At 38.0% G+C, this 20,035-nt stretch overlaps 1 protein-coding gene across 3 annotated transcripts; it reads right to left on the bottom strand.

The window, feature by feature from the left end:
- Positions 1-8,752: 8,752 nt before the first annotated feature.
- LOC147640695 (alpha,alpha-trehalose-phosphate synthase [UDP-forming] 6-like) lies at positions 8,753-12,814 on the bottom strand. 3 transcript variants are annotated; one of them, XM_086814293.1, is made up of 5 exons: positions 12,430-12,814; positions 10,018-12,194; positions 9,653-9,926; positions 9,172-9,555; positions 8,753-9,051 (listed from the first exon to the last, which is right to left on the bottom strand). In XM_086814293.1, the coding sequence occupies exons 2-4, from the start codon at positions 12,000-12,002 to the stop codon at positions 9,223-9,225; spliced, it is 2,592 nt and encodes an 863-aa protein (XP_086670419.1). In that variant the 5' UTR covers positions 12,003-12,194; positions 12,430-12,814; the 3' UTR covers positions 8,753-9,051; positions 9,172-9,222. The 3 variants fall into 3 exon arrangements, with proteins under 3 accessions (XP_086670419.1, XP_086670410.1, XP_086670414.1); XM_086814284.1 differs by having other exon boundaries at positions 10,018-12,197; positions 12,575-12,814; XM_086814288.1 differs by having other exon boundaries at positions 12,575-12,814.
- Between the last annotated feature and the right edge of the window lie 7,221 nt (positions 12,815-20,035).

The following is a 20,035-nucleotide window of genomic DNA, read 5'->3' as shown; positions in this document are numbered from 1 at the left end:
TCCATAAAAAATAGTAGCTATGAGTGTGTGTGTGTGTGTGTGTGTGTGTGTGTGTAATATCCCATATCATACTAGTATATACTAAGACTTGTTTCAATTTTAGTTGTTTTTATAGTTATCATTTTCATGTTATACAGACATATATATATGGTGGGTGAGAGTAAAGGCAATCAGATTAATGCTTGAGAATCATGTAAAGCTTCCCCCTAATCCATATTCACCACCACCATCACATAAGAAGAAAAATAATATATCAAAAAAGAAGAGTTTGCCCATAAAATCTCCATTGAAATTTGAGGCATCCACAAAGAAGAAAACTGCAAAAGTGCAAGAGAATAAAGGAAAGGCTTGTAATCTTGAAGTTTAGTTCTTAATACAAGATATTTTTGCACACATTTATCTTATCTTCTGGATTAACTATTGTTATATTTAAGACCCAAGACAAGCTGATCAATGTTAAACAAGAAGTTGAACTCAGTAGTTATTCAACCTTCTTATATTTAAGATATAAGAGAAAATGATCAATGTTAAACAAAAAACAAAACTCAATATATAGGGTAAATATACAAGTTGGCTAGATATAAAGAGTGAGAACAAAATCTCTTGTTCTCAATAGTTTTCTACTCCTTAGGCTTTGGCTAGATAGTTGGTCTCCGTGGGTTCTTTAGTTGACTTGGACTCCTTTTCAACAGGCGTCACTTTTTATATACCATCACCACATAATCAATGCAAGCATTACACTATATAAAATCACCCTTGTGGAAGACTTTAGTCATTTTCCATTCCTCTCTAACTGCATTATCCAAGTCAATCTCATATATATGTCTAGAAGTCCACATTTCTTTTGTCCTCTGCATGTTTATTTCTCTTGAAAACATCCCACAAATACATGAAGAGGTATAAACCATGATAGCTTAATCCTCTTAGAAATCCTTCCTACTTTCATAGACTTATGAATATCCAAGATAATCTTTAATTTAAATGCTAATAGAGTGCCTTTTTCTGGAAAATCCCAATCGAAAGAATCTAGACTTGGTATAGGCAAACTCTCTAGTCTTCCAGAGAAGAATCTATTACACAATGGAAGAGTATATTACATTATGAGAGAAAGTGACATATATATAAGGCCATAATTATTCACACACACTTAAACTATGGTCGAGACCGAGCACCCAAGGCTCATAAGTAGAATATTGCATATACAATGCTTAATCTCATAATACATGTGTGAAGTACATTTACAAGGAATCCATTCTAACTTGTGCTTTTGTGTAGTGAGAATCGCTACTATAGGCATCAATTAGACCATTTCCAAGCACCCATCCAAGTTGTAAATTTGGACATTGTTGCTTCATAGTTTGATCATACATGCTTTTGGTGTCTCCGCATTTTTTATTTGATATAGAATTATAATGGTATCTTCTGTTAAACCCAAAATGTATTGATAGATATGGTAATTAAGGGAATTCTGTACATACCTCTCGATAAGGGCTTTTAGTACATAGGAATTAGAGCTTTTACCAATTATTAAGGAGCACCTAGTGGAGCTAGAAAGGGGGTTACCTTGGGGTGGCATGGTGCCATAATTAATACTAATAATGAGTTGTATCATGGTTCTTCATGTGAGCGCAAAACTTTTATTGTCTAGGCTTTAGCAATGGACACATTGTACTTGTACGATTTTATAGAAATTACACACCAAAATGTATTCCTTCATAGAAATAGGTGTGGGTGTCCAGCTTGAAGAATTTACCATTATTGTTGGTTTACCCTTGCTGATTCGGGCTAGCCTTGAGGTTTACCCTTGCTGATTCGGGCTAGCCTTGAGGTTTACCCTTACTAGTTGGGGTTGGCCTTGAGGTTTACTCTTGGGGCTAGCCAATGTTAGGGCCTATTCGATTGAGTAAATTTTATGCCAACTCATCCATGCTCATGTCCTTGATGAGGACTCTTGTTGGTGTTGGTTGGGCACCCTTGGCTGCTAACAGAGGCTTTGGATGATGATGTAGCATCTCCTATCTCTTAACTCTTAGTTTAGATGGATGACTTCTACATCCCTATCTTATTGATTATGTACAAGATCTACTACCTTGTGGAAACACTCATCAAAGATGTAATGTCTAGACCTATAGAGATGGTTGTGAAGCATCTTTCTCTTGAGACCAATCATGAATCAATTGATGAGAGATAGACCATCCAATCTTTTGTGGGGATCGTATCTCATATGGAGATGCTTGGTTCTAGCAATGTAATTGTCTCTCCTTCCTCTTGCCTTCCTCTTGCTTGAGGTTGTAGATTTGTGCAACAGGGCTCCATCTAGATCCATTGGGTGAAAATCCTACAATAAATGTGTGCCTAAGACCTCATACCTGGCCTTTTCAAGTGCGTTTAGTAGCCTAATCCATTGGCCCACTTTGCCTTCAAAGTTACAAATGGATCTTGGTAGGACCATTCATCCTTCCCATGGCTTCCAAACTTGATCAAACTTCTATATGGGATCTCCAGTTTCGTCTTTTTGGTCCATTCCTTGAGATGTGGATTGGATTTGTTTTGCCAAAATCTGAGCCTCCAGGTGCTATTTTCATGCCAACCCCCCCTTCCCATTTCAAACTCCATCCTTAGCATGTCTTGTGCATATTCACATGGTGGTGGAGTGTAAAAGAATGGTAACACAAATTCATATGTCTTAGGGTTTGGTGTTTCTTGCTCTATGGGATTAGTGGGCTATATAGTTTTAAATGGCACTTATACTATACATGCTTAAGATTACAATAGCACTGGGCACATCATGTGATTTCTCTTGTGGAGTCCTTTGGTTTGATGTAGTCCCTACCATTGGCTCTTTTCCCTTCCTCACATTACATGTTCCTCATGCAAATAGAGAGGAACTGGAACTTGGTTCCATGGGTGAAAAAGTTTCTATAATGTGCTCCTTAAGAAGATATGACACTCCTGCTCTTTCATGGTATGTGCTTACTGCTAAGTGTTTTGTAGAATGCCCATCCCTAATGGTACATCAAAATAGCCATGTCTTGGTTGCCCCTAATTATGGTTATTGCTACTTAGCCATGGTCAGATTGGGATAAAGCTAACTCAAGATCAACACCAAAGGCCTTAAAATTTGTAGCATTCGATATGATTTGACCACTTCTTGAGGGAGCAAACCTTGAGGTTCCTAGTCTTGTTCCTACTCCTTCACTCGAGCTTCACCAAAAGATAGGGCAGTTTAATGCCCTTTTCACACAAAGTTCATTAACTATTTATACTAAGCTAGGTGAATCATCATATGGAGATCAGAGGATCATGGTAGCCCTTGTTTTTAGGGGTTTTATCATTCCTCCACTCATGTCAATGTTTAATTGGCTCATCTCATCCCAAAGCTCCTAGAGGTAGATCTAAAGAATTCTTACCTTCTTAATAGAGGGGAGCACTCTATTGTGAACCAAAGGTTGGGTGAGTTTAAAGAGGGGTATGTTTTGATGTACTACAGTTGACTAGATTGTCGTTTCCAATAATTAGCCCAAATTGAGTTTGCATCAAAGTGTTTCTCCCTATGGTGGGGGGTCGATCTTTGAAGGCATGTCTAAATGGATTCAGACTTGTGTATCCAAGTTTTTTAGTTTTTTCAATCTTTTTTGGGAGTTAACTCACATCATACATGGTTGACTCACATCTCACTCGACTCTCACTTCTGGGGTGAACTCGTGCAAATTCAAAGGAGCTTGGCTCATGTGAAGTTTCTCATGGTGGCTAGCTCAATTCTGGTGGGCTCATGCAAATTAGAGTAGCTTGGCTCATGTGAAGTTCCTCACGAGCTAGCTAGTTTTATATCACAAATTTCTTATACAATGACTCATGTCTCACATCTCACATCTCACATTTGGTGAGCTAGCTCATGTCTTCTTTGCTGACGTCTCATCATGTCTCACATCTCATATTTTTATGGCTAGTTGGGCTCGTGTGTCATCACGGCTAGCTGGGCCTGTGAATTTTTATAAAATGCCTCACACAAGTCTAGTGAGCTAGACTCATGGATCATGGTCCATGTCTCATGTCTCATGCCTTGTGGACTCATACTTTGTGGCCTCATAGCTCACGTCTCATATCTCATATCTCTCATCTCTCATGTTAGGACTCATTGATTTTTATGAAATAGTCTACCAATTGTTTTCTTTTATGACTTGGGAACATATTCTAAGTAGTATGTGGGGCCTCGTGCGCCTAGGTTAATTATTGTGAGCAATAATCATAGTAAATGCTCCAATCATAAAAAGAACAAGAATTTCCTTGGAAATTCATGCTTATATAGATTGTATGACATAAAATTACTAATAAGACATTGAATAGGAGTGTCCTTATGAGTCTTCAAGGTAAGTTTAATTGGCCTGCACAATATAGATTCAACTACCCTTTGACTCATGCTCACGTCCTAGTTAAATTATGTCTCACATTTGTTATAGCTCATGCTCACATTTGTTAAAACACATGCTCACGTCTTGTCCATTATAGCTTACGCTCACATCATGTCTGTAATGGCTCATACTCACAAATTTTTTGTGTATGAGTGTGGACTTACCTCTCCTACTTGAGAGGTGTTTTTTGTCTGGTTTTTGAGATTTTTTTAGGTTTCTTGTACTTGTATGGGGTTGGCACCAATGTTGCCTAGTGAGTATCACCTCCATGTGGTATACTATTTCTCTTCTCTTTAAGGGCTTAGAGCTAGTAAAAACCCTCATCAACTTAAGGGGTGCTGCAAAAGCTTTATGACCTTGATTCTCCAAAACTAGGACAAAAGGTAAATGTCAAAGAGAAGGAAAAAATAAGAGGTGAAGAAATTAAAAACTTGGAGTTTTCACAAGGAGGAGCACAACGGGCACACCTTCATCCATCATAACCCATACACCTATATCATGCACCTGCATTACTCACAAGAACAGGTTGTATACAAAGGCACTCACACAACAATAGGTACCACCTACATTAAACCTCATCTTCAATAGCTATCAAGGTACATCGGCACTCACACAACAATAGGTACCACCTACATTAAATCTCATCTTCAGTAGTAGCGATTAAGGTACATTGTCATTCACACAACAATAGGTACCACCTACACCAAACCTCATCTTCAACAGCTACCAATGTGCATCTTAGGATGGGGGGACATTGTGGGTGGGAGAAAGCATGATCCATGGTACGACCCATCGCCTAGATCCTACTTGATTATGCAGGAACTTCCAACGATCTTCAGAGCAAACAACTCCTTGTGGTACCCAATGAACCATTTGCCTCTTCTTTAACTACCTTCACCATCATAATGCCAAAGGTATAACATGCAACAAAGCCGCGCCCAATCTCTGGTACAAGAGATCTGGAAATTATAACTTGCCAAGCTAGACATTTATTAACCACCATCAATCATTTGTTAATTAAATGAAGGTGGCCTTGGTACATAAATCTACGAGGCAAACCCATGGACCATGGGCCCAAACAACTCACAACCCTGAAAACGAGGCGTTGCATGAAGCATTTTCATGGCCACATGGAATCTCGACATGCTTCCTACTCGAGTAAATTAAACTCTATCTCCAATAACCCAAGAAAGCATGTGGATTGGTCTCTTCATCTTTGACCATCCACACCTCTCCTAAATCGATAACATTTTCACCACCTAAGCTTGATTATGCAAGGATGTTAACACTATGCCAGTTAACATGGGTTCACCTAATCATCCTACTATAAGGTGCTTTGTCATTTTACTAACGTCATGTAATGAGACTCTATTCTTTGTAAATGGCACTGGAATGTATGAAGCAGCCTTACCTTGAGCTTAATTAGGGAAGTCACAAACTTTCACCTTATAATATGAGAGACATAATCCCACCCCTTCAACACCATCTTTTTTGTGTTGAGATATATAAGGTGCATCAAAGAGCAACTTGAAAAGAGCCAATCTCAGTAAATATATCATAAAGATTGTATTTTTAATCATGTTTTTTAATAGTTCCATCATTATACATTCTAATTTCAGCATGTCTCTTACGGTAATATGTAGACATAGTAAAAATTGTTGGAGGACAACTAATTTCAGCATGTCTCTTACAGGTAATTTGTAGACATAGCAAAACTTGTTCGAGGAATAACAAGCATCTTTTGTCACCACTCCACTCCCCCAATGCCCTTGTTGGAGGCACCATAGCATGGGTAGTACCAATGGTTGCGAAGGTGAGATACATATCCAAAGCCACCAGGTGTTGTGCTACAAGATAACTTTTCTTTATCCACTAGCAGTTATAATCAGGAGGGCTCATTCAATAGTGGAAAAGGCATAGCAATGGCATGACTATTTATAGTTATGTAATTGGCATGCAAAATGTATAGCCATGTAATTGGCATGTAGTGTTTTGTGTGTGTGTGTGTGTGTGTGTGTGTGTGTGTGTGTGTGTAAGAGAGAGAGAGAGAGAGAGATGAAATGGGATTTTGTCATGTCCATCATTATTCCCACTGGCTTTTTTACAATGTTCGTGTATGTTTGAGAGAGAGAGAGAGAGAGAGAGAGAGAGAGAGAGAGAGAGAGAGAGAGAGAGTAATGGCAATTTTATCATGTTCATCATTATTTTTTTGTAATGTCTCATACATGAATTTGTAGACAGAGCAAAACTTGTTGGAGGACAAGCAGCATCTTTTGTCACCACTCCATTGCTAGCTTCCCTGTTGAAGGCACCATAGCATGGGTGTACTAATGGTTGCGAGGGTGAGACACATATCCAAAGCCACCAGGTGTTGTGTGCTCCAAGATAACTTTTATTTATATCCACTAGTAATTATAATAAGGAGGGCTCAATCAACAATGGAAAAGACAATGAAAATGGCAGGATTCCCTTATCATGTGCCTCAACCCTATGCACCCATCCCATTGCTTCGTCGAAACTAAATTAGACCTCCACGACCTTTCCGTCCACATAAGCCACCTAGCACTTTGAATAGTTTGTGTACCCCTTCTTGAACATAAATGCTACTTATAGTCATGTAATTGGCATGCAAAGCTTTATGTTTGGATTTGATTTTATGAAGAAATGAATTTTTTATTGAGAATGGTGTTTTGTAATGTCTCTTTTGTGTGTGTGTGCGTGCGCGCACGCATGCGTGCGTGCGTGCGTGCGTGATAGACCATAGAGAAGATGGTGAAGAATAGTTTAAGAGAGGGAGATGGAAAGCTCAAGTAAGAGCTGGCATAGAGGATAGAGTCGTTTTCCAAGCAGAAATAAAAGGAAACGAAGGGAGAAGCACCATATAACTCAAGACAATGCACTCACTATACACAAAATAATTTATTTCATTTGAAGAGACAATGTACAAAGGGGAGAACACCATATAACTCAAGACAATGCACTCACTATACACAAAATAATTTATTTCATTTGAAGAGACAATGTACAAAGGGGAGATAAGGGTTAAAGACAAGTCCAAATATGTGTCTATATGCCATTGTCTTAATCCAAATGGCATAATGTCTATATGCCATTGTCTTGGTCCAAATAGCACAGTGTCTCTATGTCATTGTCTTGGTCCCAATCTCTATAGTAGTGGATCAAAAATGCGAGGGCTATATGGGCAACTCTTGTAGCAATTATCCATCATTTAGGGGCTCTATGGGTAAGTCCCATATAAAATAGTTAGATGGGGACACAAGCCTCTTGTGGTCCAACTTAGGAGTAGACCTCTCTTACTTCAACTTGGGAACATGCCTTTACCCAACATAGGACAAATATGGGAGCTATGCCACTTTCTTATAATAATTGTTCTCAAGTGCAACAAAACATCTTTGTGAAAGATCTTTTGTGGGAGCTATGCCACTTTCTTATAATAATTGTTCTCAAATGCAACCACAAATAATCTTTATGAAAGATCTATCCTATATATATATATATATATATATATATATATATATATATTCCTTTTCGGGAAAGACCCTTAGGTAGGATTTCTTATGAAGAAATGATGGCACTTTTCTTGATGGCAAATATGCTCAATGGCCCTATTGAAGCTGAAGTGGCCAAGTGCTAGTAACAATTGCTACTTTCTAGGAGCTTGAGCTAGGAAATGTTGGGGGGGATTCCTATGGACAATAACGCTCCTCGAACATAGATTTTGAAACCTTTGGACACAAAAAGCTGTAGCTTGATAAATGGGGAAAAGACGCTTTGAGCATTCTTTTTTTTCACGACTCTGAAAGAGCTATTAGCCAACTAGCCCATGTGCTCTTGCTGATGGTCCAAAAAATCCCATGTGGGATGACTCGGTCTACATGGTAGCGACGGTACACACCTCTGGCGCGGTAGATCCAACATGTGCGTTGCAACCTCTTCTTGGATCATTTGCAACTTGCATGTGCCAAAAAACAGTATAATGCGCAAGCCAAAGAAAAAATTAAAGAAAATTAAAACTAATCATAAGGACCTGTTCACCCAAAGCATGCCTTCCAACCTGGCTGTGTGCATTGGGTGTCAGTTGGGGCATCAATTGTGTGTGCCTGGCTGTGTGCATTGGGTGTCAATTGGGTCATCAATTGTGTGTAAAAAAGAGGGTGCAAATACCCAAAATTGTGTTAAAGATCTTTACAGACACGTTCCCCCAGCCCATCAGATGGTAAGATTCATGGATGGGCAGGCAGGAATTGCGCATGTAAGGACCCATTGATAATGACAAATGCACTAGAGCAAAAAGTCAATAAAAAGAGCCCCCAAAACAATTTAATAAAAAAACTTGCACCATTATCTAAAAATAAAACTTGTATGTACACATGATTGTCATCATCTTTTACTTGTGGCTGTGAGACTGTACAGATGGCCACATGTTTTTGAACAAACTGTCTTTAACACCCTTTCAATTGGACCCTTCTCCACTGCTTCAAAATGTAGGAGGGAGGAAGTAACAAGGTGGTAAAAAAGAATAAAAGAATGCAGAAAAAAAGGGCTTTCCAACACTAGCTAGAAAATACTCTGATGAAAGATCCCAAAAGGGGGTTTCAGCAGCCTGCAAAGCATGCACCTGTGACAAAAGCCGAGTCGGCATTAGGGCATGAAAATCGTGCGTGTGCATGTACACAACTATTAAAACACCCGGAATACCCAGCTTAAATCTGGGTCGGGATTGAAACAGAGAACAAACCTGCTCTTTGGCATGAATTGCAGGTTTCTCAATCACCATTTTCCAGTAAGGTTAACAGAACTTTGTCCTCGGATGAGCCACGTTATGATGCATCAATGGATTGATGCCTTGCTCATCAGAAGGTGTCGTAAGACCCTGAAGCATCTTAACCACCTCCACTGTGTCCTCGAGGTAGTACTTGGCTTTGCTGGGTTTCTGGCCCACTGTACATGCAAAGACCTCCGCCAAGGGTGCTTGTGGAAAACCCTCCATGGCAGTTGCAATGCTTTCAAACATGTCCTCATCTGACCTGTCGTCTCCGACACACACGACAAACTCAGGCGGCTTCCCCCTTTTCACCATGGAAAGCAACAGTTCCTTGGCCACCATACCCTTGCTCACTCCCTACAATAGAAACCCTCCCATGAGCAAACATAACCAACACATTGATTCCAGTAAAAGTATTAGCCAGAAAAAAAATGCATGCATCATAGATTCATACCTGAGGCTTAACTTCAACTATATGATGACCGCTCTTCACAACAACAGGCTTATTAGCAAGCATGCTTTCCAAGTGGTCTAGAAGCTCCTTCGCTTGCCATGACCCAAAGTCTGGATCAGCATCTTGATAATGCCATACCAAAGCACTCTCTTTTGCCTCTATGTAAGACCCATCTGTGCTCTCGGTATAGCGTTTCAATACAGGTTGAACAATCTCCTTCCAGCTGAAATCCGAGACACAGACAGAAGTTTCCCACTCTCCATCTTGCTGCCATCTGGTCGACCAAAACATGGCATTGTAAAGCCCACATAACACAAAGCATTTATTTAAGAAAAACATACATGTTTGAGATGTTGAAGCAGTACCTGTTGAAGAAACCGTGCTCTGCTGATAAGCCCAACTTCTTACATGGAGAGAACAAATCATGCAGGACATACCGGCCCCTTCCACTCACTATGAAGACTAGATTATTAGGGTCAGCGCATAAACCATTCAGCAGAGATATAATCTTGGGGCTGGGTGTTTTATCAATTGAGTTGCATGGCACCATGGTGCCATCATAATCCAGCAGAATCAATCGGTTTGTTGTCCTCTTGTAAGCAGATGTGATATGCTCCAATGAAAGCTTTCGGAAACTGGAATCCAATGCAACAATCCTGAACCCGAATCCAAAACCAATACCCCAGCAACGGTGCTGTGCATGATCCTTGCATGTCCTTTCCAAGTCTCCCATGAAGCTCCGGACCCAGTATGCAATGTCATGGGTGCTCACATACCTGTAATGCTTCTCATGCCTCATTTCTTTCTCAGGACTGGCCATAGTGAGGGCTGATTCCATGGCTTCTGCTACGTTGTTGATGTTCCAAGGGTTCACCCTTATGGCTCCACTGAGAGAAGGGGAGCACCCAATAAACTCGGAAATAACTAGCACACTCTGCCTAGAAGGAGATTCCTTTGAGGACAAGCTGGTGTCTCCATTGCTGCCCTGTCGGCACACAGTGTATTCATATGGGATCAGGTTCAATCCGTCCCTTACAGCTGTCACAACACAGCACTCTGCAATGGTGTAGTATGCTATTCTTTCCTTTAGCAAGACCGGCCGTTCGACCAGCACCACAGGCTTGTAATGTTCTGATCCGAAGTTTTCATTGATCCTCGTCACAGTGGTGTGGATCTCCTCCTGGACTTCAAAAGTCTCTTGGCTGTTTACAGGATTTGCAATCTGCACCATCACCAGCCTCCCTCTCCATTCAGGATGCTCTATCAGAAGTTGCTCCATTGCGAGAAGCTTCAAGCTGATGCCTTGAAAGATGTCAAGATCATCCACCCCAAGAATGACGGTCTTGTCTTCAAACCGTGCCTTAAGTTCACATATCATAGCCTGTGTTTCCGCCATCTCCAAGGTGCTCATCAGCTGGCCCATGTGGATGCCGACCGGCATGATCTTGATACCCACTGTTCTACCGAAATACTCCAAGCCAATGTAGCCCCTCTGGGTCTTGAAATGAAGCCCCAGCATCCTACTACAGCAAGAGAGGAAATGCCGGGCGTAATCAAATGTCTGGAAACCAATCAAATCTGCATTGAGGAGCCCTCTCAGGATCTCTTCCCTGACAGGCAGGGTCCTGTATATCTCTGAAGAAGGGAATGGGGTGTGAAGAAAGAATCCCAGCTTCACCTTGAAGAATCTCTTCCTGAGAAAAGTTGGGAGGGCCATGAGATGGTAATCATGGACCCAAATGAAATCTTCTTCAGGACTGATGACTTCCATGACCTTGTCAGCAAACATCTTGTTCACAAATACATATGCTTGCCAGAGCGCGCGGTCAAAGCGCGCACCATGCTCAGGGGTGATGGGCAGCATGTAGTGGAAAAGGGGCCAAAGCTGGTGTTTGCAGAAGCCATCAAAGTAGTTCTGTCTGAGATCAGGAGGCACAAACACCGGAAGACAGTTGAACTTCTCAAGCAGAGTGGCAGCCACCGTTTCTTGCTGAGTGAACTCTATGTCTTCACTCAAGCAGCCCACATAGAGAATCTCTGTGTTTTTGGATACCCCATCTCTGATCTGCAAAAGAAGGGAGTTTTCATCCCATGTGAAGGACCATGATCCACCTGGACCTCCTTTTTCAACTTGCAAAGGGAGCATGCTGGCAACGATTATGGTTCTCTCTTGTGGTATTCTGGGAGATGAAGGTAAGGTAGTAATCCCGGTGTTGCCACCATCATCATCGTAATCAGAAAGAATTCCAGCAATTGTCATCACCTTGGGCAGGCTTCTACTCACAGTGGAGAGAGCAGAAGAGTGGCTTGCTGTCAGATCCAGCAGGTTAGTATAAGATCTTGAGTTCATCTTTGTGTAAAGCTGCCTCTCTATATGTCAAGTGAGGCCGTGTAGTCAGATGTAAGCTAATCTCTAGGATTTGCAAAGCTCTTTGATCTGTTCAAGAAGACCAGTATAGCCTGTTGCTCTTGAAAGGGGCAAATATGCCCAATAAAAACCAGCTGAGAAATTCGAAGATGGAGCTAAGGGCTCTTGATAGGCCTGCTGCGCTCACCCATAAAAAAACAAAAAACACAAAAAAAAAAGGAAACAAAATAAGCCATTGCTTAAATGAAGAATGAAAACGGACACCTTTGAAATTAGATTTTCCTTTTTTTTCTCTGCAGATGGAGGCAACCCAAATTCTTTTTAGCAATAATATGCATAGGCAGGTAATTATGCAAGCCTTCTTCACATACAAACATGGAAAACAGGCATTATTCAACAACCCAATTACCTTTATAGACAGAAAAATATGGTTTTTTCCAACAGAAAAATGCAGCCCAATCATTCTTTCTTTTTTTTAGGAGAAGGATGAAACCCAAATGCTGGTATGCACAGAGAGCATGGAAAAAAGGGAAAACTGAGTGAAGGATGCCCACCTACGCTTATCAAAGGAAGCGCACCACGGAAGAGGCAAGAGGGAGTGGGAGAACAGATCAGCTTGATCGCACTGTCCAAGAGCGCCAAAGAAAAGGGGAGAAGTTGGGGGGAGGTAGGCAACAGCAAAGAAAGCAGGCGGGCTGGTGGAAACTTCAAACAAGAAAAGAATATAGGTTTTTGGCTTACCTATAAACTGTAAAACCCCATATAAAAGAAGCGCTTGGCTGTGTTGGTTTGTTGTGTTGTTGACCCAAGCATAAGCTTGGCATTTAAAAAAAACCCCCTTTTTTGGAAAAGGGGTTTTGGATAAGGGTGATGATGACTATGAGGATTGGGCTGAAGTGTTTTATTCAATAACGTACACCTCTTCCACTTCATTGAATGTATCCTCATCATTCTCTAGGCATATATTACAAGTCAAGCCCACCTTGTAAGTTGTCATACAGCTTACTCTTTCCACCACCTAGGCCTATCCCCATTCCACCACCTAGGCCTATCCCCATTCCAATGGATTTTGGATTGGGACTAGGTTAGTCGGTAGGACTTGTGGGCTTGCAGTGGAATGCACATTCTCTACCCCCACCAAATGAGGTGTAAACCTTAGCCCTTTCTACATGGCTTTGCATAAACAATGCATTGGGAAAGCCCTTAGAATTTAAGCCTTGTATGCAATGTTGAAATGACTTTGTGCTTGTATGAGAGTACTCATGCATGTGTTTAGCACGTGAATGTGCATGAATGTGAATGTCAAATGATGTACATATATTACATGTGTCTTGAAGTCTACACCACACATATATGCACAACATGTGTGACGTGTCTGTGAGCTTGTGTGTATACGAGCTTGCATGTGTTGTGCACCTCATGTTTCCATGTGTGTGTGTGTGTGTGTGTGCACGCACACACATGCATGAGAGAGAGAGCACTTGAATGAATTTCATGTGTGTGAGTATGTGCATACTTGAGTAGACTCCTAGGGGATATACTAGTAAGTTGACAAGTGCTCATGATTTAAATACATATATGCCATACTAGCATGATTAAATGTAGTAGGTATAGCCATAATATTTCATTGCAAACTATGGGAAGAGACTATGTAACCTATGGATCCTAAAACACATATATTAGTAGTAAAGCACCATGACCAACATGATAATCCTATAACTTATATATTAGTAGTAAAGCACCATGACCAACATGACAATCCTATAACTTATGGATCCTAAAACACATATATTAGTAGTAAAGCACCATGACCAACATGACAATCCTATAACACATATGTCAGTAGTAAAGCACCATGACCCACCATGACCAACACGACAATCCTCAAAATGAGCTCCTTTGAGGCGATGTCTCCCCATAAGTAGAATCCAATCCATGATCGCCTGGCACCACTATATATATATATATGCATAGGTGAAGAAAATAAGCTCCTTTTTGAAGCAATGTCTCCCCATAAGTAGAATCTAATCCATGATTAACTGGCACCACCATATATATATCTATGCATAGGTGAAGAAAATGTGAATATGTGGGTGCTTTATTTTTATTTTTTTAAGTATGCATATTAGAGTCAAATAACTACAAGCAAGCACAAAACAAGTTCTATCTTTACAAGATATCAACAACCATGAGAGGAGGACATGTTGATGCCAAACACTTGTGGCATAGAGCCTATAGCAAGAGATCCCATACAAAGCAATATTTACACGTATATATTACTGAAGATAAAAAGTTATAAATCAGTAGCCCCAAGTGTAGACCTGGCTCAGCTTGTTGTGTGCGGATAGATTCAATAAAGTAGAATCAACCTAGATGTCATCAATTTTTTCACTGTGGTAGACTACAACAATAGAGTTCGTAACTAGTACGCCAACTTATTACTTTTGGATTGTGCCATAAAAGAGTGATCTTCTTGCTTCCCCACCACTAAAGAGGGATAACATGTATAAGAGGGAAAAGCTGTGAGCACAATAACTTTTATTTACATCAAGAATAAGATCAAAGCCTTCCCATAAGAGTGCCAAAGTTATTATAAGATCGATTATTCATATGAGCTACTAGTTGCACATTGTATTTATAATTCAATTTTAATTAAAGTAGATCTAGCCCTTGAGTTGAAGAGCCTTTAAAATAGATATCATTCCTTAAACACCACACTTTCCATAAGCATGTGAACCTGGTTGGCAACACAAGATAACAGATTACACTCCTCTCATCTCCAGAACTAAGTCTTTTCCGATTAGCAAATGTGACCAAGTGACTCTATGCTCTAAGGTGCCCATTATCTATCTCCCAAAGTTGAGTCCAAAGAATTCTTAATGTCGGGCATCCCCAAAAAGGGTGCCGGGCAATTTCCTTATTGGTTTTACACCTTGAGCACTTCCTTGAACCCACGTTTCTTTGCATGAGTGTCTGTATACACTTTTTGGAAATCGTGATGGGGCTCTTTCTTAATGTGTGCTTATTTTCTTCACTCACCCCATCAATATCTTGCTTGAGAAAGCAATAGATGTGTGTTTCTCTTCTTCATTATGGAAGTTAATTAGCTACATTTTTACAAGATTTCTTTGAATGTGAGGTTGGAGAATACACTCAAATCTTGATTAAACTCTCAAACCTTGTGTTCTAAGAATCTTGTACTAACTTCATTGCGTGTAAAAAACAATGGTATGTCAAAGTTCATTAGTTTGCTACATATGCCATACAATAAAAATTAGAAAAGATTATCCTTTTTATGTTTTCAATATTCACTAGTCACTTGCAAGACAATTGTGTGTACTTTAGCAATCATAACACCACCTTCACAATATGTCAAAGTTCATCATTAGTTTGCTACATATGCTATACAACAAAAATTAGTTTGCTACATATGCCATACAACAAAAATTAGTTTGCCACATATGCCATACAACAAAAACTAGAAAAGATTGTCCTTTTTATGTTTTCAATATTCTCTAATCACTTGAAAGACAATTGTGTGTTACTTGGCAATGATAACACCACCTTCACTATTGAATCTCACCATCTCTTTAGTACCTCTACTATTACAAGTTGCTTTGCTTATTGTTAAGTCCTTTTGCATACATGTATGCTTTGCTTATTGTTAAGTCCTTTTACATGCATGTATGCTTTGCTTATTGTTGTTAAGTCCTTGTGCACTAAACTAATTTGCCATCACAATAACAACATAAATTCGTGGGCCAATTAGGTTTCCATACATCTCATTATAACCAATCTTGCCACCCTATATATAAACTTTCTATTTTTGACTTTAAATAGTTAACGTATCATATTGTTATCAATAAAGTATGTCAAGACCTTAAGCGTAAAATGTAAGAATTTCTATTTCTTTACGAATTTTAATGGATGGATCTTAGATACAAAAAATATAAGAGTATTTTCTACTTGTGTAACATGGTACACGCCACCATAAATGTACCTTAAATCCTTTTTCATGTTCTAGTCTTCCTATTTATGAGAATTATTATCGATTTGGAATAGGATTAATAAGGTCTTAAGTCTTCCAATTACTCACTCTATACCTCAAAAGGTAAGAAATTCTACCTCTTTGTGAATGTTAATGGATACAAAAATTATAAGCACCTTTTTTACTTATACAACATGATGCAAGCAATGTAGCTTTAGCATGAGCCCTTTCATTGTAAATAGTTTTCTTGAATCTTTTTCCATGTTTTGGTGTTCTGATTTATGAGAAGGACTATTGACTTGCACTGGGATTAATATGATTCAATCATAAGATGCAAAGATCACCATGTAGAAAGGAAGCCTATATATCTTTTAATTGTTTACACATTAATATATATATATATAGCAAGTCAATGATGAAATTTAATATATTTAAAAAATAAAAAAATTATAAATATTTAAAGATGATTTTATGCAAATACATCAAGATTACCTTTAAGTGGACAAATAAGTAAGGCTCAATCAAGATATCCTTTATGTCGACATTAATATTTCTTAAACAACTTTCTATTACAAGGTTTTGCAACACTCTTAACATAATGTTATATCAAATAATATGTTATATGTTTTTAAATGCACATCTAACTCGTAAAAAGTGAAGATAAAACCATGTTGGATTTTCACAACTTCAACATTTAAAATCTAATCTATATATATTGTCAAAAGTATTGACCTTTTCACTTAAGTGTGATTGATTAAGAGATTATTACACTTTTACTTGAGTGTGTAAGCAATTAAAACATGTGGAACAAAGCTTTCTAGCTTGAATGTAAAAAGAAACTAGACTTGTCGCTTCAACAAAGTTCCACATCATGCCTAGAAATTGAAGGCTGGTGTACCCTTCCAAGGGGCACTTATAATCAAAAGTTAATACCACTTTAATATTTTTTATCCCAACACATAAGCTTTATGTGGCTATAAAGTCTTATACATTTGTATAGACAATCATGCTTACCTTTATTTGTATAGATAATTATGCTTGCCTTTATTTGTATAGATAATTATGCTTGCCTTTATTTGTTGGAAAGTGATGAGACTCTGATGCATGTGATGAAATGAATCAAGACTTGTACATAATCTTTATCAAGCTAAATCCCTAATGTGGGTTTTGGTTCGTGATTAATTGAATCTGCATTTTTTATAAAGTGACACATAAGCACATCTAGGTTCTATTTTATTCTAATCTCTAATAAAAGTATACCTATAGTTGTTTTTTCACTTTATGATGATATTTGCATTTTTTCACAAGTAGCTTAATAAGTTATTCAAAAACTATGCTTTTAGTTTGGTTATTTAGATCAATGCGATAACACTTTGCATACATTGAAATGTTCAAGAAGCTCTTTCACCACAAGGCATAAAATATTTGAACAAGCTTAAATTTTTCCTTTACATTAAAGCTACTCCAATAATATACATAATAGCCATACCAAAATGGGGCATCAATTTCTAAGACTAAAACTTTATCACAATGTATTAATAGTTTATCAACCCCTTAGCACCAATGATATTCTCCCTTTTATATTATAACATAATTTATTTAGGATTAATTTTAATTATCTTATGTAACAAGTTGGATCATGTCCTTGAAAGAAAGAAGCATATTAAGCTAGGTGAATTGCAAAGTGTAATGATTTGTCTTATGTGACTACCATAGTTCACTATGGCATGTTAGATTGAGGAAGATAGAAATACTTACCTTTATCACAATTCTTATGTTATATAAAAGGTGGGTTAAAAATAATGTATAAAGTTTAATATCAAGGAGGTTCATGTAATATTTTAGCATTTAATTATTGATTTAAGTTGGTAGTGATTTTGTTATAGCCACATGTAACCATCAATTATCAACTTACGTAAACCAATGCACACATTCAGAGACATTGAAAGCAATTGAAGCACTCAGTCTTGATAGCTCTAAACCAACCCTAAGTCACTGAAATTGGACAATGTTTGTAAATTTAGATTCTCTCTTGAGACAAGAAGCTACTCTCGAGGAGTGTCCCACTTAGTTGTGGCAATCTCTAGTGGCCCTCTATCTTGCTTATGGGAAAAAGTTTGACTTTAACCCAAATCAAACAATGTTCAAGTTGGATCCTCTCATGAGATAAGAAGCTACTCTTGAGGAGTTTCCCACAGTTGTGGCAAGATCTAGTGGTTCTCTATCTTGCTTGAGGGAAGGTGTTTATTACTTTAACCCAAATTAAACAATGTTCAAGTTGGATCCTCTTGTGAGACAATGTTCAAGTTGGATCCTCTTGTGAGACAAGAAGCGGCCCTTGGGGAAAGGTAGCTTCCTCCCAATGAGTGGTGGCAAAAGCACGAACAGTATTAAGATAACTGAGTTTTAAAGTCTAATGTTCTATCTTATGTAACTAGGGTAGATCACAATGGCATGTTAGTTTGATGAAGATAGAAATACTAACCTTTATCACAATTCTTATGTTATATAAAAGGTGGGTCAAAAAGAATGTATAAAGTTTAATATCAAGGATGTTCATGTAATATTTTTAACATTTAGTTATTGATTTAATTTGGTAGTGATTTTGTTATAGCTACATGTAACTATCAATCATCAACTTACATAAACCGATGCACACACTGAGAGATTGAAAGTAATTGAAGCACTCAGTCTTGATAGCTCTAAACCAACCCTAAGTCAGTGAAATTGGACAATGTTTATCAATTTAGATTCTCTCTTGAGACAAGAAGCTACTCTTGAGGAGTATCCCACTTAGTTGTGGTAAGCTCTAGTGTTGAGGGAAGGTGTTTCTGACTTTAACCCAAATCGAAACCATGTTCAAGTTGGATCCTCTCATAAGATAAAAGTGGCTCTTGAGACAAGAAGCTCCTCTTGAGGAGTGTCCCACGTAAGCTCTAGTGCCCCTCTATCTTGCTTGAGGAAAGGTGTTTTTGGACTTAATCTAAATCAAACAATGTTCAAGTTAGATCCTCTCATGAGACAAGAAGTTGTCCTTAGGGAAAGGTAGGTTCCTCCCAATGAGTAGCGGCAAAAGCACCAACAGCCTTCTTCCTTGCTCTATGGGAGAGGTGCTTCTAAATTTCACCCAAATCTAACAAGAAGTAGCTCTTGAGGAAAGGTACGTTCTTCCCACATTGAGTGGTGCTGACAAGCATTAGTAGCTCTCTACCTTGCTCGATGGAAGGTGCTTCTAAATTTCACCTAAATCGAACACAATTATATATATATATATATGTATATATATATATGTATATATGTATATATATATATGTATATATGTATATATATATATGTATATATATATATGTATATATATATATGTATATATATATATATATATATATATATATATATATATGTATGTATATATATATATATATATATGTATATATATGTATGTATATATATATATATATATATGTATATATATATATATATATATGTATATATATATCTGTATATATGTATATATATATCTGTATATATATATATATATATCTGTATATATATATATATATATCTGTATATATATATATATATATCTGTATATATATATATATATATCTGTATATATATATATATATATCTGTATATATATATATATATATCTGTATATATATATACATATGTATGTATGTATGTATGTATGCATATATATAGTTATATGAGCAGTAGGCCATGTTGATGGAGGCACACCAAGGGACCAGTCCATCGTTGGAATCATATGAATGAGTCTACCTTTTATACTTAATAAGTTAAGGCTTATTGATGCTTGCCACTGGGCTAATGGTCACTTTATTTGGGCAATGTTTATAAGCATGCTCAATCCACACTTATATAGTGTGTTCCCCCATAAAGGATAATTTCCAAGTCCTAACATAGGATTTGGTGCACTTGGTATATTGAGGATTTGTAAGGGTATTCAATAGCATAGTGCGGGACTTTACAATGGAAACATTGAAGAGGTTGCATGTGTGCCATATTA

The sequence above is a fragment of the Cibotium barometz genome, chromosome 2 (genome assembly GCF_041138505.1).
Source record: "Cibotium barometz isolate CiBa-2024 chromosome 2, ASM4113850v1, whole genome shotgun sequence".
Taxonomy (NCBI): Eukaryota; Viridiplantae; Streptophyta; class Polypodiopsida; order Cyatheales; family Cibotiaceae; genus Cibotium; species Cibotium barometz.
This window is presented reverse-complemented; position numbering and strand designations above follow the sequence as displayed.